This window comes from Colobus angolensis, unplaced genomic scaffold, assembly GCF_000951035.1.
Source record: "Colobus angolensis palliatus isolate OR3802 unplaced genomic scaffold, Cang.pa_1.0 Scaffold46, whole genome shotgun sequence".
Classification (NCBI taxonomy): Eukaryota; Metazoa; Chordata; class Mammalia; order Primates; family Cercopithecidae; genus Colobus; species Colobus angolensis.
This window is the reverse complement of record NW_012118043.1, coordinates 8,145,557-8,167,994: the sequence shown is the minus strand read 5'-3', so window position 1 is coordinate 8,167,994 and position 22,438 is coordinate 8,145,557. Positions and strand designations below refer to the sequence as shown.

Below are 22,438 nucleotides of genomic sequence, written 5' to 3'. Positions count from 1 at the left end.
AATTTGCATTTTTAATCAGTTCTCTCTGGTGATGCTGATGCTCATCAGGGGACCACACTTTGAGAATGATTGCTATAGATTAACAACAATGAAATTTACAGTAAAATCACTTACCCAGGAATCTAACAAATGATGTATATAATATGTAAACACAGAATACTATAAATCACTGTGGATATAAATGAAAGAGAATCTAAATAAATGGGTATTCCACTTACATACTTTGGAAAACTCAATATTCTGGAAATGACAATTTGTCTCAACCTAAAATGCAATTTGATTCAAAATTTCCATAGGTTTCTATTTGTGGAACCCAATAAATCTGACATGTGTATTGAGGCACTGTGAATAAAGAGCACAGATAATTGAAACAGGCTTCTTACTTCCTGGGTTTGAATACTGGCTCCATCAACTACTCTGTGACTATGGACACGTTACTTAACCCTTCAAAGAAAACTGAGGAATGATACAATTTGGTGCCCATATGGGAAAAACAATTGACTGGAACTTCACACTGTAAAGAGCAATTCTAGGTAAACTACAGATCTAAATGGGATAGGTAAAAATATAAAGTGTGTGGAGGATAATCCAAGAGAATATCTTCAAGATTTCAGAGAAAAGAAATCTAAACACTTACACATGGGTACTAACCCCCCCAAAAAAGAATGACACATTTTACAACATTAAAATTAAGATCTTGTGTTATTAGAAGAAACCATTAGGAGAATGAGAAGGAAAGTTAAACACACAGTGGGAAAGGATTTTTAACACCTATGACTGACGAAAAGCCTGTATCCAAAAGAATATATAGAACTTCACAAAACAAAAAAAAAAAAAGCAAAATAAAAAAACCCTTCTTCAAAACAACTAAAACCAAAAAACCAACAACCCAAAAAGCCAAAATCACAAGTAACCCAATAAAGAAATGGACAAAGAATTTAAACAGGAATTTCACAAAGGAGAAAATCCAAATGGTCAAAAACAATAAAAAACCCTTAATTTTATTACTAATTAAGGAAACGAAAATCAATTGATTCTATACTCCAGAATGGCTAAAAATTAACTGGGTTTTGTTGAGAATGTAAAGCAACAAGAATTCTCGTGTACCACTGGAAGAGGAAGAAATTGGTACAACCACTTATTGTAGCATTACCCAGTCCAGATAAACATATACATAATCCTATGACATCCAAAGTATATACACCCAAAGAAACATGTACGTATGTGAACCAGGAGATAAACTATAATGATAGTGGCACGTATTATTCCTCATAGCCTCAAAATAGGAACAAACTGTATGTATCCTAACTGTAGAAAGGGTATAAAATTATGTGACAGCCACAAAATGGAATGCTATACAATGATAAATGAGTACAGCTACTTGCAACTACATGGCTGAATCTTGAAAACACAACGCTGAGTGAAAAAACCTGAAAAGTAGGCAGCATAAATTCTAACATAAAGAAATAAATAATTGCCATAAGAGAGGGTATAGTGACTTCCTTGGCAAGGGGGAGGGACTCCTGACCAGGAATGGGAGCCTGAAGGACTTCTGAGGTGTTAGTAACGTTCTTGATCTGTGTGATAGTTACATGGCTGTTTGCTTTATACATTAATGTTATTGTTGTTAAGTGTCTACGCACCTTTCTCTATACTTTATTTTTCATAATAAAAAAAAAAAGGTAGGAGAGAGGAAGATAGTGAGGGAGGGTCTGGAAGGCGAAAATTTCTAAGTTGTTGGATCTAGGCTTTGTCAAAATTGAAAAGGAATCATGGGTTCTAAAATGTTCATATACATCTTAGAGTAGGAATAGCTGAGAAGATAATGTCAGATAGATTTTCCATCATTGGAGAAGAGGATAAAACTGCCAAATACTGAAGGAGGAAGCAGCTCCATGAGGATGGGGCTAGATCCCTGAGAAGAGGTGTAGTATTCTGGAGTGGAGGAATGGGAAGGCAGATGGAAAGAAACAATTGTTGAGCATGTTAGTGCCCATGAATCCCGCTTTTTCTCACCTCCAAGCCTGCATATATGCTGTACCTAGCCAGCTCTTCCCATCACTCTTCCCCCTCCAAGGAACTCCAGCTCTTGCCCCCTCCTTTTTAAGAGCTGCTCATCCCCACTCGGCAGGGTTATATGGCATGGTACCTATCTGCTCTCTATTCCACAGACCAATCTTTCACCTTCTGTAGACAAGTGACCCCTATGTTACAGGCTGTCTGTCCTTGTCTGGGACAAGGAAGAACTGAGAATACCCTGGAGGGTCTCCCCAGAGAGGAGACAAAGACAGAACACTGGATGGGGCTTTCCTCCCCAGAGTTCCTTCCCTCAGTAGTCTTGGAGAGGGGTGAGCAAGGAAAGAAGTGACTCTGTTTGAGCTGGGGCTCAGCACAAGTTCCTATCCCTACTTTTAACCCAGGCCCTCCCTACCCCAGAGAAGTTGAGTGGGGTAGGTATTAATAGTCTCATTTTATCAACTAGGAAGCATAAACCCTGAGAAACAAATACCTTACTTAAGGGTAACAAAGGCAGAGTTGGATTACAAATATTGGTCTCTGGAGTCCAGGGTCTGCCTATAGACAGGAGGTGAGCACTCCAGAATTACTTTTAACAGTCATCTTCTGCACTGCCTGCCCCCTCCCAGCCCCTACCCCCGCCAGACCCAGGTAGACACAGATGCTATCCTCAAGTATGGAAATGTACAGTTTCTAAGACCTTGTTTCAGGGGAACATGGGAAAGGACCAAAAGACAGGAATTAAAATGTTTTGGGATAATATCCATTGCTGGTCAGAGTGCTCAAGAGTCAAGACATGGGGTAACCAATCCTACGCCGGAAGCTGTTTGCACAGTCTAACGTGCTGGAGCGTAGCTATCCTTCTGCCTTCTACCTTTTCCTCTCTGGCCCAACCAGAGCTCCTGAAGGTCACAGACATGCAATTCAAAAAGTCTGTAGGGAGTGCTTGCTAGGAATGCTCAGTAGCTACTAAGCAACACTGTCCTGGCTACATTGGAGTGGGGGCCTGTAGAAGAGGTCAGAGGGGAGGGGGTCAAGAGTTATCCTGGGTTCAGGCCCAGGACTGTTTGGGGACACACATAGAAGTTCATTTCCCTTTCTTGCTCTTAAAGACATCCACATTCACTGATTTGGCATGTATTTATCAAGGCCCTCCTTTTGGCTGACCCCTCTGGAAAGAATGGTATCCATTTCTTCCTGGCAGTGTTCACCATTCTCCAAACCACTGACCTGCGGCCTGGTTCATGAAGTGGTGGGTGGCTACTAGACAAAGATCTCTGAATAAACCTGTCTTTCCACAGTCCTATTCCTGGAAGTCTCAGTCAGTCTATACCAGCCCTAGAAATGAGGAATCCAGAGGCCAACTCCCATCCTCAGCTGAGTTATTTCCAAGGAACTGGACTGCTCCGGCATCTGCCCTGTAAACAAGAGCTCCAAAGCAGCACAGTCTGGCCTTGGCAGGGCACCTCCCATATGCATGGCTCCTTACCTCAAGCTCCTACCAAAGTCCAAGGGGCTTCCTACACCATGCCTGATGAGGCTGGGAAACAAGGGGAGAAGTCAGGGAAGAGGCCATAATAGGCCTTAGCCTATTCCTGAGGTTGGTTTGTCTACCGACTTGGCCATTTCTTGGAGTTCCAGTGCAAAGTTCCAAAGGCCCACTCTACCCATAAAGAGGAGGCTCACCCATTCCAAGAACAGCCGAAACCAGCTCACTCATTTATTTGACTGAGAACATTAAGGACAACAAAATTAAACATTCTTTAATAAAATTCCTATAGAAAACTCAGTCATAGGGCAAATACTCAGTGCTCTTTCCCATATCACTGAGGATTGAGAGCTCCCAATATTCTTTGGAGAATAAGCAGTAGTTTTGCTGGATGTTGCCAGAACTCAGAGAAATCATCCATTTACACATTCAAACCAGTAGTTCCTATTGCACATATTAATATTACTTGCCCCTAGCACCCTAAATATATGGTACCTCAACAAATAACTTAAAAGATTTCCATGTGGCATGAAACCATTTCAATTTGAACTAATGTTCTTGAAAAAAATCACATTATTACAAGTTTTAATAAATACAGTAAGAAGAGCTGGCATTTTTCTAAAATACTGAATTTCAGATCTGGAGTTTATTCCATAAATAGGTTCCTTTTCATTTGCTTGCTCTCTTGGATACATTTGCTCAAGTATTATTCTCTATGAAGTGAACTCTTTCATAGATACCATATAAAAACTGTATTAATATGTGCCTCATTATAGAAGCAGCTGGAAGAACTGGATCACACAGTTACCTAACTGAAAAGTAACTTAGGAAAAAGCTCTGCTTTTTGTAAAACTTTAAATCACAGGCTGAAGAATACCAAAGAAACATTTATATAGAACTCCCACTAGAAATTTTATAAATATATATGTAGCATATTTATATATATTATATTTGCCTCACCAGTAGATTTTCAGCAAGTCTGGCTGGAATGATGCTATCATGGAAATAAATATTAATGAAAGAATTAATGAATATCCACAGGTTTACAAGATTTCTTCTGGAAAATAATCAAAAATTCAAATTATATTATAATTTGCAGTTTACACAATTTTAAAGGGGAAGAAAGATGCCTTTCTTTTTAGCCTCATTTGGAAAGTAAGAACAGCCACCAATCCCCAGGTGTGGAAAAGTTGTTGGCTGAGTGACAATACTTGGTCACAACATTGAAAAGAAGTATTTACACCATTCTGGGAAAGTACCAAATATTAGAAAAAAACAAACAAAAACAGAAACAATCTCTAGTAGCATTCCTTGGCGTGCAAAGTCAGCAGGAAATGATTATCCATTGACAGTTTTCATGATAAGTCTTGGAAGCATTCAAAAAGCAGAGGGAATCATCGGGGATTGTTCAGATTAGGTTCTGTGGGATGCCTTGTTCTTAATTTAACTCTGAGTTCCAGGATTTCATTCCCTTTATAACATCTCTGATAGGGTCATGTTCAATTTAGTGCAAGTGCAAAATGAAAACGAAATGAAACCAACAAATACATTAGGAGCGAAGGCTGATCGTTAAGATCTGTAGTCTTTCCGAACTGTGTGGGCCATCCAGTTCACTTTAGTAGTCCAGCTTTCCCTGAGCGCCTCATCAAATTTTTGCTTAAACTGTTTGAGTGCTTCTTCTTCACTCTTCCCTAATGCAAGAGAGTCCTAAAGTGGAAGGGGAAAAATACGATTTTATGTAACTTCAGTAGAGATGTGCAAATATCAAAGTCTGCAGGAGGCTGGATTGGTTGTGCCTCCCCAGCCACCATCAGGCAGCACGCTTCATGTTCTTATTTAAATATCATCTGCAGGAGTCAGAACCCCAAGATAGGGAGATAATATGACTCCTTCCAAAAGGTTTTTGAAGACGAAAATAATTTATAATTACTGCAGGACACATAGCTGCTTGCCACTACCACCCAAATCCAGTAAGATGACTCAAGACCTACTAAGATCCTGACAAGAAAAAGGCAGGCTGTTGAACATCAAGGTGCCAACCCACGCCTGATCTGTGGTCTTTCAGTAATTTGAGTAAGAAGGCTATAGCCCAATACCAGTCTTCTTTATGCCCCTCCTACTGATGGGAAAATCTTCTGGGTTACAAGCTACTCTTCAAAATTCCTCCTTTATGTGAACTTCCCAGATTCTTTCCCTCCTGACTAAGAACCATCTTAGAGGAAATGACTTTGTTCTACTCCCTTCAGCCACTTGAATAAAACAGGCAGCTAAAACTGAGCTCAATGCCCACAAAGTCCAAGAGAGAAGGAAAAGTGGTTTTATACCTTAAGATACTGTATATCCTTGTCTGATGTGAGCTCAGGAAGCCCTGCAGTCAACATCAGCGCAAAGAGAGTGATGAAGAGATTCCCATGCCGTCGTAAAATCAGATATGCATCCTCACAACACTGGCGGAACCTTTGGGTGGTGCAGCAAATCACATGAGCACAGTTAGAGGGGAGACAGCACATTTCATACAGGAAATTAAGAAAACATAGCTAGATTTTCTATTAGAATAAGAAACTTCCTACTGAACTAAAGGTTCATTTCTGATTTTTACTTCTGTGAAAATTGTCCCAGGACTAAAATCTACATAAAACAATCAATCTCTCTAACATCACAAATATATTTTTCAAAAACACAATTAAATAGAAATTCTATGATGAAAGGCTATTACATTTTTATTAATAATCTAGACTTTTTAATTCTATGAGACACAAGAACTGATTATTAAATCAGTTATAATTATAATCCACAAGTATTTCTGAACATACTTCTGGTTTCTGTATTTGTGGTCTGATTCCAGAAACTAATTTAATGTACCCCCAATATAGTGTCAGTGCTTTTACTCCTTCCTGTCATCCTGCCTGCCCTCTCTCTTCTCTTCAAGATGGTCCTTCAAGAGGATCATCCAATTAGTGTCAGTGCTTTTACTCCTTCCTGTCATCCTGCCTGCCCTCTCTTTTCTCTTCAAGATGGTCCTTCAAGAGGATCATCCAATGTTGTTTTTTTGAGATGGAGCCTTACTCTGTCTCCCAGGCTGGAGTGCAGTGGTGTGATCTTGGCTCACTGCAACTTCTGCCTCCCAGGTTCAAGCAATTCTCCTGCCTCAGTCTCCTGAGTAGCTGAGATTACAGGCATGCGCCACCACACCTGGCTACTTTTTGTATTTTTGGTAGAGATGGCGTTTCACCATGTTGGTCAGGCTGGTCTTGAACTCCCGACCTCCAGTGATCTGCATGCCTTGGCTTCCCAAAGTGCTGGGATTACAGGCGTGACCTACCATGCCAGGCTGAGGACCATCCAATTGTATCCCCCTTATTTTGCCAAAGAGAAAACCAGACCCACTGAGGTATATTCTGAGCAAACCCAAACAGAACTATAAGGGATAGTGACAATCATTTGTTAAATATGTGTGGGTTACATGATATGTCTCTAATCATCACAGTAGCCCTTAATTTTATATTTTTGTCCCCGTTTTAAGATGAAACAAAGGCAAAAAGACAAGTATTATGCTTGGGAACATGTAGGTAGTCAGTAATAGATCAGAGATTTAAAAATTTGCCCTGAATCCTGGTTCCCTTACTGTATTCCATACACAATGACAGCAGATGTCTTTTCAGCATTTTCCTATCAACTGTCTTAATAGTTTCAGAGAATGTTCTGAAACAGGTAAAAGGTAGTATATTATTGGAAAAAAATACAATAACTATTTTAAATTTCTAGCATTCTGTTTCACCTATCTGAGAATTTCTGAACCAGCACAATAATCTGACAGGCAAATTCCCTCAAAAGCTTCCTATAATCAGACTGAATATCTCCCAGATCCACATATACCACAGCTAAGAAATGCTAGACCAGGTGGTCAGATGAGAAAATGTTAGAAGTGTTCAGCCTTGGCACAAGGGCAGTACTCACCGGCCAAACTTTTCTGTATTTCCTGTTTTTCCTTGTTGAATGACATGGATGAAATCATAGGTAAGAATAAAAGGCACTCGCTCCCTTTTAATGCCAAACTTAGATTTGAAATTTCCAAGAATATGTCCAAAGTCAATATGGAAGAGCTGGAAAACAAATGGGATTTAATTTCCTTCCTTTTTCTGGTGGGTTCCAAATATAAAGGCAAAACCTCCACAGTCCTAGACCCCCAGGAACTATACCCATCCTCATCTGAGCCCTTCTTCCTCTGTTTATAGTCCACTGAGCCAGGTGAGAACAGAGCATATCTAACTAACACTCTTAAGACTTTTACAATCAATAATAAATAACCCTGATATTAAACTGTAGATGTCTAGTGGAAAAGGAGACTCTTTAGAAAGAAAAATACATCCAAAGAATTAAAATGTCTGATTTTTAAAAAGTAAAATAGTTCTATAAAACATAACAAGAAAAGAGTACAGGTTGGGTGTGGTGGTTCACGTCTGCAATCCCAGCACTTTGGGAAGCTGAAGCAGGAAGATCATTTGAGCCCAGGAGTTCAAGGCCAGACTGGGCAACATAGCGAGACTCCATCTCTACAAATGAAGGAAAAAATTAACCCGGCATAGTGGCACACACCTGTGGTCCCAGCCACTCAGGAGGGTGAGGTGGGGCAATTGCTTGAGCCTGGGAGGTCGAGGCTGCAGTGGGCCATGATCATGCCACTACACTCTAGCCTGGGTGACAGAGTAAAGACCCTGTCTCAAAAAAAAAAAAAAAGTACATCCTTGCCCTACTAGCTCCCCACATCGAGTGCTACTCTTTAGAGGTAACTTCTTACTCTTCTCACTAGGTGTTTTTCCTGGTGTCTGCCTCCATTTTTCTAAATAATATGTTTATACTCATTTTTGCTCCCTAATTGTATAGTACTATTCTTACTGTGGAAGATAAAGATTTAGTACTTTTATGCTAGCATAATGCTACACACTGTGGCACATTATGTCATAATTTCTGGTTACATCAATTTCAGTGTTTTTATTTTTCACATGTTGTTCACCTTTTTTCCTTGAGAAAACTGTATGCATGTATTCATTCATTCATTTAGCTTAGTGTCCTATGACCTTGGCATTAATTCTTCCCAAACTCTCCTTAAAAATCTACAAATCAAACAACAACAACAAATCTACAAATCATTTTCAAAACTGTTTTCCAGACAGTCAGGTAATCTACTGGTTTCTAGCTGGGCTGGTTGTTCTCTGGTGCTGCTGCAGAGCCATCATCCTGGGCCTTTCCTTTCCTCTTCTCCCATTTGGAGCCCGTTTTCTGTGTCCCCCATTACATTCTCTTTTGGTTGAGACCAGGGCTTCTCAACACTTGCACTACTGACATTTTAGGCCATATAATTGATACAGGGTTCTGTCCTCTATGGGTGTTTAGCAGCCTCCCTGGCCTCTACCCACTAGACTACCCCACCCCCCAGTTATGACAACTAAAACTGTTTTCACATATTAACAAATGCTCCTGAGGGAAAAATCACCCCACTTGAGAATTATTGGTTTAGGCTCATTTTGGTAGATGCCCTTATTCTGGCAGTCTCTGAGAAAAGATGCAGAGGAGTGACAAGTTTTGTGACCCTGCAAGTTGGAAAAATGTCTTCATTCTACCCTTTATACTTGATTGGGCATGGTAGTGTGTGCCTGTGGTCCCGGCTGCCTGGGGAGGCTGAGGCAGGAGAATCGCTTGAACCCAGGAGGTGGAGGTTGCAGTGAGCCGAGATCGCACCACTGCATTCCAGCCTGGGCCACAGAGCAAGACTCCATCTCAAAAAAAACAAAAACAAACAAAAAAAAAACCCAAAAAAAAAACCCACTTTGGTTATCCAATTTTAGGTTAGAAATCATTTTCCCTCAAAATTATGAAGGCTAACGTGCACTGTCTTATAATTGCCAATGTAGCTATTGAGGAGCCAAGTCATTTTGACTTCTAAACTCTGTTATGTGGCCTGCTGTGTCTCTGGGAAAGTTTTAAAACTTTCTCTTTATGTCTGATGCACTGAAATTTCATAGTGCAGGTCCTTAGTAAGGGTGTTTTTCTTCCATTATCAGATAATTTTTGTGCTATTTTGACTGGATATTCATGAACATTGGCTCTGGGAAATGGCTTAGTATTATTTGCTTAGTAAGTGCCCTCCCTTGTTTCCTCTTCTCTTTTACTTCTTCTTTTTTTTTTTTTTTTGAGATGGAGTCTCGCTTTGTCACCCAGGCTGGAGTGAGTGGCGTGATCTAGGAGGCTCACTGGCAAGTTCCACCTCCCGGGTTCATGACATTCTCCTTCTTCCTGGAATTCCCATTAGGCTGAGAGTATACCTCCCTAGACTGAGTCTCTCTTGTTTCTGGATCTTTTCTCTATTTACCATATTTTTTTGGAGACATTAAGGCATGGTGGATTAAAAAAAAGAATACGAGCCAAATTGCCAGGGTTAAAATCCTGATACGTCTACTCTCTGTTGCTTTAATATCCTCACTTGTAAAATGGGGCTAATACCACCACTCTATAAGGTTGTCATCAGGCCTGAAGGCATTAGATTATATATAAAGCACTTACAAGTATGCCTGCTACAAAATATTTACACTGTTTCTATTTTAACTTTTTGTTTGTTCCTATTTCTAATTTTCAAGACCTCTACGTTCTGACTGTAAAAGACAGAATCCTATTATTACTTTAAAGATACAATGTATTTTTTTGCTTTGATTTTTAAAATCACCCTCTGTTTACTGCAGTTACCCTGTTTTCCCAGAGTTCTTTTCTTTTCTTCCCTATTTTGGTTGTTTGGTTTCTATCTTTCATGGTAGAGGCTTCCCTTAAATGTCTGCTAATCCAGTAGAGAGTAGAACAGTGGCTGCAGGTGCTGGGGAGATATTGGTCAAATAATACAAAATTTCACTTAGATAGGAGGAATAAGTTCAGCAGATCTGTCTTACAACATGGCAACTATAGTTAACAACAATATATTGCATTCCTGAAAACTGCTGAAACACTAGGTTTTAAATGTTATCATCACAAAAAAAGATAAGTATGTGAGGTAATACACAGGTCAGCTCAATTTATCAAGTCCACAATGAAGAGATATTTCAAAACAATATGTTGTACATGATAAACATAAACAATTATTGTCATTTTTAAAAAGTATATTAATCCTTAGCTGACCATTCATATTTAACAATGAATCACTAAAAAGCTGAATGAAAATTCTATGCACGTGGTAGGCTTGCTTGCTTGTTGATTGGTGGACTTCCTTGTAGAGAAACTAGGGAGAAATCTCAACTGTCGGATCTGTAGGACTTCTCAATGGAACTAATCAGATTTCTAGAATAGAATCATCTAGTCTCTCGCTGAGGGTCAACTATACATCTGGCTGCCAGTGTTCTTAGAATAAAGCAAGTGGAAGTGGCTGCAGATTGTACCATTTACTATGCCGACTTTCACGCATCTCCATTTTTAATATGGGACCCTTTCCTGTAGCCTCTGTAGAAATAAGTGTGCTTCAGTCAGAACCAGTTTCTTCAGAGAATAAATCTGTCTCCTTCTTGGCAAAGGGAAGGGGACTTGAGTGCCTAACTGTTCCATATATAAACTGCCAACTAGTTCTGTTTCAGCCTCTTTCTATATCCCTCCTTGAACAGTATACACGGTGCCTCTGATTCCAGAGCTTTTATGAGACTTGCGTACTCCTTTATAAGTACTGACTTTCTATTAAGTCACTACCACTTCTCTATCTCACTTTCTATCACCCTCAAGTCTGGTAATATGTTGCACCCACTAGGGCCTATTTTCCTATCATCTTTGACTTCTTGAGTTTATATATTTCTTAATTCCTTATTATTGTTTTAGAGGTCTATCCGAAGAAAATGGAGATAAATCTAAGTATTCAATGTGATTGGCCAGAAGTCCAAGGGAATCCTTTTAAGTATGGACACAAGATTCCTCAATCCTACATAGTGCATTCATGTATTATAGTGCATTACAAATTCATTCCACATCAACTCTCAAAGCCCAAGCCAGAACTAATCCAGATTTCCCAGGAGATACAAAACTCTGGGTCCCTCACGGAACCTCACTCTAGTATGCCGCGAGTGTGGGAATTCCTAGGGTGGCTAAACTGAAAAATTATCTAAGATATCTCATCTGTCTTTGCTTAATACAAAAAATGTTTGCAAGCATGTCACTCTGAAAAATGAAATTTTCATTTGAAAACTTAAGCACTTCATAAATAACACAGCCTAGATTCCCTAGGTACCCCAGAATGCTATTACTCACACGACTGTTCTCCCTTCTCCCATATATGATTAGGTATGATGTTCTAAAAGAGAAAATAACTCAAGTGGGGTTCATCCCAACTTTTTTTTCAAGCATTGGTTATCTTTAAATTTAATACATCCAGTACCTATCTGCCCCTTCTGTTAAGTACAAATGTATCCCAAATACAATTTCTTATATTAAAAGAAAAGGCCCCTTTAACTACAAAAATTTTTTCAATCATTTTTTTTTTTGAGATGGAGTTTCACTCTTCTTGCCCAGGCTGTAGTGCAGTGGGGTGATCTTGGCTCACTGCAACCTCCACCTCCTGGGTTCAAGTGATTCTCCTGCCTCGGCCTCCCAAGTAGCTGGGATTACAGTCGCCTGCCACCATGCCTGGCGAATGTTTGTATTTTTAGTAGAGATGGGATTTCACCATGTTGGCCAAGCTGGTCTCAAACTCCTGACCTCAGATGATCTGGCCTGCTCGGCCTCCCAAAGTACTGGGATTACAGGCGTGAGCCACCATGCCCAGCCTTCAATAATTTTTTAAACAAATAAATGCTTACCATCTAACTTCAAGCAAGCAAACAAATTAATACAAGTAATAGACTGTATATGAAACGAGAGACGGTGAGAAACGGAAGTAAAGACAAAGACATGACACTGAGAATCACTAAAGAATCTGGCTAAGTTACACAGGAGATTATGCTATACGTAAGTAATGGCATTACTAAGGCCCTTGGCAGATCCTGAGGAGCAGCTCTGCTCACCTGGCCAGTTTTTTTGACCATGATGTTGTCACTATGTCTGTCACCAATCCCAAGGACATAAGAAGCTACACAGTAGCCAGCACATGACAGTGTAAATTCCTCAATGGCTCGGTCCAGGTCATCCCTGAACAAGAGAAAAGAATAGAAGCAAAAAAGGTTTTCAGCCTCCAAGCTTGTACAGCGAGACCCAAAAACCATACCTCTGTTTCCTTTTTAATTGTAAGGAGAACACAGAGCTGCCAAAACCATATGAGAGAACATGTGGATCAGCCAAGGGGAGTGTGAGTGGTCATCACAGGGGCTGGGCTGAGAGAGCTGCCTTCAAAGACATTAAATAACTGGGCCTCAGACATTCAAATGTCCTGGGAGCTGTGTTTCGGTAGGGCTGTGAGTGGGCTCATGTAGAGTAGTTAGAAGAGACCATGGCTTTGCTAGATCATGCTGGGGGTTGGGAACATTTTTGTTAGTTTTGACCAAAGACTGACTACAATTTCATATTTAAGACTTAAGCACTGCAGTTTCAACCATTTAAGTCACTGACTTCAATTAGAAGTAAGTAATAGAGATTCCCTACAGACAAGGCCTTAAGATCAAAATTTGGAAACTGATTTTCATATTAAAAAAGTCCTCGATAAAATGTGTCTGACTCTGAAGTCTTTAGCCAAAAACACTTGTTGACCATTTCCCCCTCACTGTGAAATTCTTTTATTTCCTATATATTAGTGCTTTTCTAACACCATAGCCACAATTCCAAGCATTGCATTTTTTCGTTTGGAGAAATCACAATCTACAAACTCATTAAAAACTCACTTAGGTTCATATATTCACATAATTAGAGAAGCTGATGCACTTGAACAAAGGCTTTAGTATGTTATCTTTAAATACTTAAATTCATGGATTGTAACTTTACAGCAGAGCTCGAAAATTTGATCTAGATAAAGTAGAATTCAACATTCACCAACTACAAGACTTTAGAAAGGGCTATGTGTCATTTTATTCTAACATGAAATTGAAGCAATAGATAAAAAACACTAATATTTCCTCTAACACACTGATGACTTCTATTGGGAGCATATAGTATTTGTTTCGCTGTTTGTACAGAAAAATGATAATTAAACAGAATAAACGAACCCAGAATTGTATTCTTTAAGCCAGTTCAGAAGGGCATCTTTGTTGAAGGCTGCTGCAGCAGCCACATTGCTACTGTTCAGCTGAATGTCAGCAATTGTTTCAGAGGTGCTCACAACTTCAATGAGGCCAGAGCGATCTCCTGTTGCTAAACAGCCATAAGGCAACATCCTGAAAGGAAAAAAATGGGCATAAAGAGTCATATTTTCCTTAAAATGAAACATTAATTTGGTAAGCTTTTCTCTTTAATTTTTTTAAAAAAGTTTTATTATTATTGATATACTTGCCATTACTATAGTCATATGGAAAAACACAAGTTCTACCAAAGAAGTCTCTTGGCCAACAGGAGTAATTTACAAGGATTCCAATGTGCCAATTACATATAAAATTTTTTACCTAGTTATTCTGGTGAAACATTCTATTTGCTTGTGTAGGTGGACAGAAGTACACTGGATCAAAGTCTTTCACTCTTACTCTAAATTTCGGGGAAATAAACTACTCTTTATGGAATACCCAGTAAGTGCCATGTGCCAGACTAAACAGTTTACATATTATGTTAGTTAAGGGAAACTCCATCCTTCTGGTTATTCAAGCCTACAATCTTTTTTTCTTTTTGTTTTGAGACAGGGTCTCGCTCTGTCACTCAGCTGGAGTGTGGTGGCGTGATCTCAGTTCATTACAGTTTCAACTCAATGGCCTCCAGCCATCCTCTCACCTCAGCCTCCTGAGTAGCTGGGACTACAGGCATGCACCACCATGCCGGGCTAATTTTTAAAAACTTTTGTTGAGACAGGGTTTGGCCATGTTGCCCAGGCTGCTCTTGAACTCCTGGACTCAAGTGATCCTCTCACCCCAGCCTCCCAAAGTGGGATTATAGGCATGAGCCACCACACCTGCCCAAGTATGGGTCTTCACTGTTGTACCCTCAGTGCCTGAGAATAGGCCTAGCACACAGTAGGTGCTCAATGAATATATTAAAATGAATAAACAAATTGAATAATACAATCCCTATAAGGTAAGTTACCAATTTTACAAATGAGTACTGTAAGCAATTTCCCAAAAGTCACACATTTAACTAAGTAGAAGATCGAAGACTTAAAGTTGGGCCTTAGATGGGTCTTAGATTAAAAAGATGTAAAAATGTCTTTACAAAGATAGTCACTGATTATGTAACAGGCTGCTTCTTGTGAGTGAAAATAGATAGGGAGGCTGATTTAGATGAAGAACTGCTACATGTTTTACAGTTCACAGTGACTGAGCAAAGAGTTAAACCAGAGCAGCAAAAGCAATACGGTATCAGTGGGTCTTCATGCTGACTTCTCATTTCTTATGTTGAGATTTTACCTCCCCAATTGGACTGCAAACTCCTTGGAGACAGCAACTTTAACTGAAAAGAGGTGACTGGATATTTACAAAGGACTAGTACTCTGTCAGAAAGATGAGAATTGATATTCTAACTAGACCAATACATTCTGAAAAATAGATTATCAATTAAATTTTTTGCTCAACTAATAGTTGGCAGTTTGCTTTGATTTGCACTTATTTGACGCCTAGTAAAGATAATTATTCTCAGATCTCTTTTGGCCATTTTTTTTTTTAAGAGTCAGTGTGTCTCTCTGTTGCCCAGGCTGAGTGCAGTGACACGATCATAGCTCACCATAGCATCAAACCCATGGGCTCAAGGCAATCCTCCCGCCTTTGGCTCCAGAGTAGCTGGGACTACAAGTGAGTGCCACTATGCCTGGCTGGTTTTTTTTGTTTTTTGTAGAGATGGGGTCTTGCTTTGTCGCCAAGGCTTGTAACTTATGGCTTCAAGTGATCCTACTGCCTTGGCCTCCTGAAGTGTTGGGATTACAGGCATAAGCCATTGCGCCTGGATCTTTTAAGCATTCTAAGATTTCTTTTGTGACTTAGCTATTTACATTCTTTACCTATTTATTAGGGCTTTAGACATTTTCTTCAGTAACTTATGTGAGCTCTTTGTATATTAATATTACCTTTTTCTCATTCTGGTTGCAAATATTTTCTCTAATTTCTATTATAATAAGAACACCAAAATGGAATGAGATATCTTGAAAGGTTCAAACAAAGATCAGGTAGCTACAGAAAATAGAATGGATGGAATTCATGTACTCAATAAATACTTGGGTACAGCTAACCAAGCATTGTGTTAGATCCTGGAAATACAAAACTAAGCAACAAACAAACAAACAAACAAGAAAACCAAAGAGCAGCAGTTCCTACACTCACTTGAGCTTATAAATTGCAAATGTACAATGTGCATGTGTGATCTCTGTATAAGGAAGAAGTGCCAGAAGAATATGGCAGGAGTCAAAAAAGACTTCCTGGCTGGGTGCGGTGGCTCACGCCTGTAATCCCAGCAGTTTGGGAGGCTGAGGCAGGCAGATCATGAGATCAAGAGATTGAGACCATGCTGGCCAACATGGTGAAACCCTGTCTCTACTAAAAATACAAAAATTAGCTGGACGTGGTGGTGTGTGCCTGTAGTCCCAGCTGCTTGGGAGGCTGAGGCAGGAGAATCACTTGAACCCGGGAGGTGGAGGTTGTAGTGAGCCACTGCACTCCAGCCTGGTGACAGAGTAAGACTCTGTCTTGGGCGGGGGCGGGAAGACTTCCATGTGGAGGAATGACAGCAGGGCTGGAGGAGAGCACAAGGGGGAGCACAAAAGAAAGATGAGGAAGACAAAATAAGTGTTGAAAGGACCATGCAGGTCCTTGTTGGCCATGTAAGGACTTCTGTCATACTCCTAAAAGCACTGAGAAAGCTTCTGAAGGCCTTTATGAGCGACAAAGATAGGCTGTGTGTGTGTTGTGTGAGGAGGAGGGAGTACATGAGTGTGTTAGCATGTATCACAATCAGATAGTTTCTAAAATTAAAGTTTCTAAAACTCCTTCCAAAAAAAATTAAACTATTTTATGCTTTTTTAAAAGCACTTTTCAGCCAGGCACAGTGGCTCATGCCTGTTACCTCAGCACTTTGGGAGGCTGAGGCAGGTGGATCACCTGAGGTCAGGGGTTCAAGACCAGCCTGGCCAACATGCTGAAACCCTGTCTCTACTAAAAATACAAAAAATTAGTCAGGTATGGTGGCAGGCACCTGTAATCCCAGCTACTCGGGAGGCTGAGGCAGGAGAATTGCTTGAACCCAGGAGGCAGAGGTTGCAGCAAATCGAGACTGTGTCATTGCACTCCAGCCTGGGCAACAAGAGCAAAACTCCATCTCAGAAAAAAATAATAAAAACACTTTTCTAGTTCTAGCAAAATGAGGTTGGGAGCAGAACTGTCAAAATACAAAATAAGAGAATGAAGCATTCTTCTAATGCACCATTAATGTTTTTAATGACACCCCTTATTCTTATCATGACATAACACATGTAAAGCAAACACTGTCAGGTTAAAGAGCACTTTCTCACTTTCCTGCATCTCCTCTCACTCCAGTTGCAGCCAAAGTAGGCAGAAGTCCAATAACTTCCTTTTCAAAAGCAGGCAATGATAAAAGCTTTCAGTGCCTTGAGAGTAGAATGTTCACAATGAGAAGGAAAAAACATCCTTCTCAGAGACACAGTTTGACAGAAGTCAAGCTGGGGACAAACTCTTGGGCCCTGATCATCTTACCTAGGTCCCCTTTGCACTCAACTTCTACACTTCTTATAAAGGCCAAGACTACAATTTCAGTAATGTTTACCCTCCTTTCTCAGACTTTCTGACTTAAGTAGCAATTTGTTACCTTTCACACTAAATCAAGCATTTAAAAATGAAATAAATTCTACAACATGGGGAAGGCAGCACCATATCCTTACTCTAAATAGGTATATAGCAAGTTATCTGGTTTTAAAAATTTGTTTTTTACAACTTGTATATATTCATGGGGTAGAAGTGCAATTTTGCTACAGTGATATATTGCACTGTGGTGAAGTCAGGGCCTTCAGTGTAGCAACACACATTGTACCCACCAAGCAACCTGCCATCAACCACCCATGCCAACCATCTAAGTCCCCACTGCCCATCAACCCATACCCCACTTCTATGTGTATATATTATTTAGCTCCTACTTATGAGTGAGAATATGTGGTATTTTTCTTTCATATCTCTGATTTTGACTCTGACACAATGACCAAAGTCTGAGTAGTACCGTAGCCCATGGCTTCCAAAGGAGAAAAGTTTAAATCTTTTGCCTAACGCTTGCATTATTTCCACCTTCTTCCTCCAACCCTCTGAGACTGCTGACACCACTGTCATTAAATAACTTTTGTATAGGTCTCTTAAAAGGGAAGTAGACCAGGCGTGGTGGCTCATGCCTGTAATCCTAACACTTTGGGAGGCCAAGGTGGGCAGATTGCTTGAGTCAAGGAGTTCAAGACCAGCCTGGACAACATGGTGAAACTTCGTATCCACAAAAAGTACAAAAATTAGCCAGGCATAGTGGCAGGTGCCTATGGCAGCTACTCAGGAGGCTGAAGATCACCTGAGCCCAAGGGGTTGAGGACGCTGTGAACCATGATTGTGCCACTGCACTCCAGCTGGGGTGATGCAGTGAGACCCTGTCTCAAAAAAAAAAAAAAAAAAAAAAGGGATGTAAAAGGTAAACTCCATTAGTGTAATTCAGATATGAAGTCTTAATGGAGGCAACTGTCAAAAAATTGATTTCACATGTATTTGTTGGGGTGGAGTGGGGGTGTGCAGAGGACTGGCAAATCTACCCAAGGCTAGATAGGTTTACATGTACCCAGCCTATAAGAGTTGCTTATTACTTGTTCGCCAAAGGAGGTCAGGGTGTCCTAACATATCAGTGTCTTACAAATGATCTAAGTTGACATGAAAGATACCAAAAGATTATTTTGGAACATCACAGAAAAATGAAAATGAGCAATATGCATTTTTCAATCATGCAAACATGGCACTGTTACAAGTACTAAAACAGTAATGTATAGAAGGTACCTCAAGATTGGGGATTGACCTTAAAAGAGTGTGTGCTACGTGACCCACTTTAACCTAAACAGCTGGCCGAAAGAAAAAACAAACAAAATAGAAACATTGGAGCACATATATTTATAGAAACAGTAAAAAAGGTTTGGTGAGAAAAACGTATCAGTTTGGAAATGAACTTAAAAAAAATTAAAGTCCTTCATTTTTTAAAAACATGGGGTCAGAGTACAAAAAGTCAGCAAAGATTTCTCTGGACAGACAAGTTCCTTTTTCTTCACACAATGTTTCCCATCAGCTAGACACCAGATTTATTTCCAGCACTCCCACATGTGGCTGCCTCCCATTGTCTGAGGTCACAATGAACTTCATTTGATGCTAAATGTGCTTTACATTTAGATAAATAAAATCAAAACTAAGAATAACTTGGTTGGGGTTTTCAGTTAGGCTGATGGAACTAAGAATGCCAGGAAACAGTCTTTAGCTTAGCTTTTCATAACTAAATGAGGCTCATCATATGGTCTGAATCTACTATTAGCAAAGAAGACCACTGTGTAGCTTCTGTGCTAACCTTGGAAAGAACAAATGAATTACTAAACTTCAGCTTGAAGTTTCCCTCCTTTTTTGTGGGATCAGTCAAGTAAAAATATATTCCTGGAGGTTTACTTTATATAGGAGGAGTTGGTAAACTCTTCCCGGAATGAGCCAGATAATAAATATTTTAGGCACTACAGACTAAACACTCAACTCTGTAGTTGCAGCACAAAAGCAGCCATACATAATATGTAACTAAATGGCTGTGTGCCAGTAAAACTTCATTTACAAAAACAGGTAGCCCAGGTCCAACTGGGTTTATGGTCCTCAAGCAGACAGTTTATTCTAGTGACTTATTCCCCTCACCTATGCAGTATACCTTATGAGTGGTTGAAAAACTTGCTACCTATTCAAAGCTACCAATTCTATTTTTACACAGCTGCATTAGAAATTCCTCCTAATTTAAAAGAAAAAATCTGTCACCTGTGGTAGCCACGGTGTCCTTTTTAGATGAATTATGATCTCTTTTCTTTATTCTAATCACATCTACAATCCCATTAAAGGAACAACACTCAAATCAAATTGCTCTTTCTACCTTTACACTACTGGAAAGTGTAACTTGAAAAACCTAAAAATAAAAGATTATTTATTTTTAAAAAAAAAAGGAAATTTAGGTATTTTAGGCACCATTATACTTTGATAAACCAAGAATAGTACTAGACATGTCTTACCACAATTGTTTTCTCACTTAGCCAGATGGGTAAAATAATAAACAGACATTAATTTCGAGTCTGACAGTCCTGGATTTGTGTGTTTTTTTTTTTTTTTTTTGAGACGGAGTCTCGCTCTGTCACCCAGGCTGGAGTGCAGTGGCCGGATCTCAGCTCACTGCAAGCTCCACCTCCCGGGTTTACGCCATTCTCCTGCCTCAGGAGAGGCAGTAGACTACAGGCGCCGCCACCTCGCCCGGCTAGTTTTTTGTAGTTTTTAGTAGAGACGGGGTTTCACCATGTTAGCCAGGATGGCAGTCCTGGATTTGAATTTAACTCTGCCATTTAATATTTCTGTAACCTTTGTTTAAAATCTCTAGCACTTTAATTTTTAATGTGTTAAAAAGAAGTAACATAGCCCTATAGAGTTGTAAGCCTATATGATATTATGAGAAGAACTTAATACAATGCCTGGTTCAGTTAATAATAAAGGGCTGCAAGTTCTTAAAATATATATACATATATATTTCATAATGAACAGACTATAACTGAAACTTAAGAAATTAATCAGGAGATATTATAATCTTGCAGGAACAAAGTCGATCACAAGTCTAACTGTTTCTAGCAACCTTGTAGACTAAGTAGCTGTAGATACTAAATCACATTAAAAAAATGATAAAGTCCAAAGGTTTTATAAATGGGTGTGGTTAAAAAAGAAAGAAAAAAAGACCTCTAGGTTCCAAAAATAGAGATTACTCACAGCAGTGGCTCAGGAAGTTAGACTTGGCTGACATTTCAATGCCCACCAAAAACAGTCATGGACTTAGGCCCATGAGGTAGGATCAGGACCCGACATCGAACTAATGTTAGGACTAAGGCTCAAAATCCTAAGGAAACTGAACACTTGAACAAAGGATTTTTTTTTTTTTTTTTGAGATGGAGCCTCGCTCTGTCGCCCAGGCTGGAGTGCAGTGGTGCGATCTCCGCTCACTGCAAGCTCTGCCGCCTCCCGGGTTCACGCCATTCTCCTGCCTCAGCCTCCCGAGAAGCTGGGACTACAGGCGCCCACCACCACGCCTGGCTAAATTTTTTGTATTTTTAGTAGAGACAGGGTTTCACTGTGTTCGCCAGGATGGTCTCAATCTCCTGACCTCGTGATCCGCCCGCCTCGGCCTCCCAAAGTGCTGGGGAACAAAGGATTCTTAGGAAAGCAAATTTATTTCTGAGCAGAGGGGTGCCTCCTTCGCCAGTTGCCATGAGAGCACACCTGAACAAAGGGGCACTAGAGCCTTTATTCCTGACGTTCCTGCCCCTGTACTCTTTCTCCATTGGCTGGGGTCGGGTTGTACAACCTAAACTAATCCCGGTTGGCTAAACATTTGATTATTTTTAGATAGGGTGGGCACGTAAAAAAACAGTGGAGAGGAAGGGGAAGGGGTATCTGTAATGAGCTAGAAAGTTAGTCCTCTTTCTAAATAAGGAAAGGAATGTGAGCTGGTACTGATAACGCTTGGTACTGTGGCGTGCCTGAGCATCTAACAAAGGCAAAAAGGAAAAAAAGGGAGAAAAAGGAGAAAAAAAGCAGGGGGTAATATGAATTAAAGAATAAAAGATTGATCAGATTATTTGAAGAGAAACCTCATCATATCCCACACTACACAAAGCTGAGGTTTGGGAGGACTGGAACTTGAAATATCTGTTCACTGATCAGATGATGTGGTATAAAGTTTCCCATCTACCCCCAGAAACTGGGTGGGCAAGAAAAATCAGTTTCGTGTAAGTGCAAAAATTCAAGCCTTCCCATACTCTCTTGTGAGATCTAAATATAAACTATGAGGTGTGATGGTCTGAAGGTAGGGAGTTAACATAAAAACTGGTTGATCGTGTGTACCAGCCTTTGGCAACAGCACAAACAAAATACAAACTCATTTTTACAGATATATTCATAACCCAGGAAGCAAAGGACCTTTACAGAAAACATAATATCCATCAATAATGAATTCAAAACTGAGTATTATTAACTACATCAGGAAATGAATAAAGTTACGCAGATAAATGAAAAAGTAATATCCCAAGAACTAAAAAAGAACAGTATGAAAGAGACTTTAGGCTGGGCGTGGTGGCTCACGCCTGTAATCCCAGCACTTTGACCTGGGAGACGGAGCCAGGTTGATCACCTGAGTTCAACGGTTCGAGACCAGCCTGGCCAACATGGCGAAACCCTGCCTCTACTAAAAACACAAAAATTAGCTGGGCATGGTGGCGGGTTCCTGTAATCCCAGCTAATGGGGAGGCTAAGGCAGGAGAATCGCTTGAACCCAGGAGGTGGAGATTGTAGTTGGCCAAGATCGTGCCACTGAACTCCAGCCTGGGCGAGAGAGAGAAACTCCGTTTAAAAAAAAAAAAAAAAAGGCTGGGCATGGTGGCTCATGCCTGTAATCCCAGCACTTTGGGAGGCCAAGGCAGGTGGATCACGAGGTCAGCACGGTGAAACCCCGTCTCTACTAAAAATACAAAAAATTAGCCGGGCGCAGAGGTGGGCGCCTGTAGTCCCAGCTACTCGGGAGGCTGAGGCAGGAGAATGGCGTGAA

General features: G+C 40.1%; 1 protein-coding gene across 1 annotated transcript in view; it reads right to left on the bottom strand.

The window, feature by feature from the left end:
- Positions 1–3,701: 3,701 nt before the first annotated feature.
- Positions 3,702–22,438, bottom strand: part of PIK3CB (phosphatidylinositol-4,5-bisphosphate 3-kinase, catalytic subunit beta) — a 151,361-nt gene continuing 132,624 nt past the window's right edge. The window contains exons 19-23 of the mRNA XM_011958222.1: positions 13,663–13,830; positions 12,532–12,655; positions 7,463–7,608; positions 5,830–5,962; positions 3,702–5,212 (exon numbers count right to left, since the gene is read on the bottom strand). Of these exons, the coding sequence (XP_011813612.1) occupies positions 5,075–5,212; positions 5,830–5,962; positions 7,463–7,608; positions 12,532–12,655; positions 13,663–13,830 (709 nt within the window). The 3' untranslated portion in view covers positions 3,702–5,074. The remainder of the gene's footprint in view (positions 5,213–5,829; positions 5,963–7,462; positions 7,609–12,531; positions 12,656–13,662; positions 13,831–22,438) is intronic.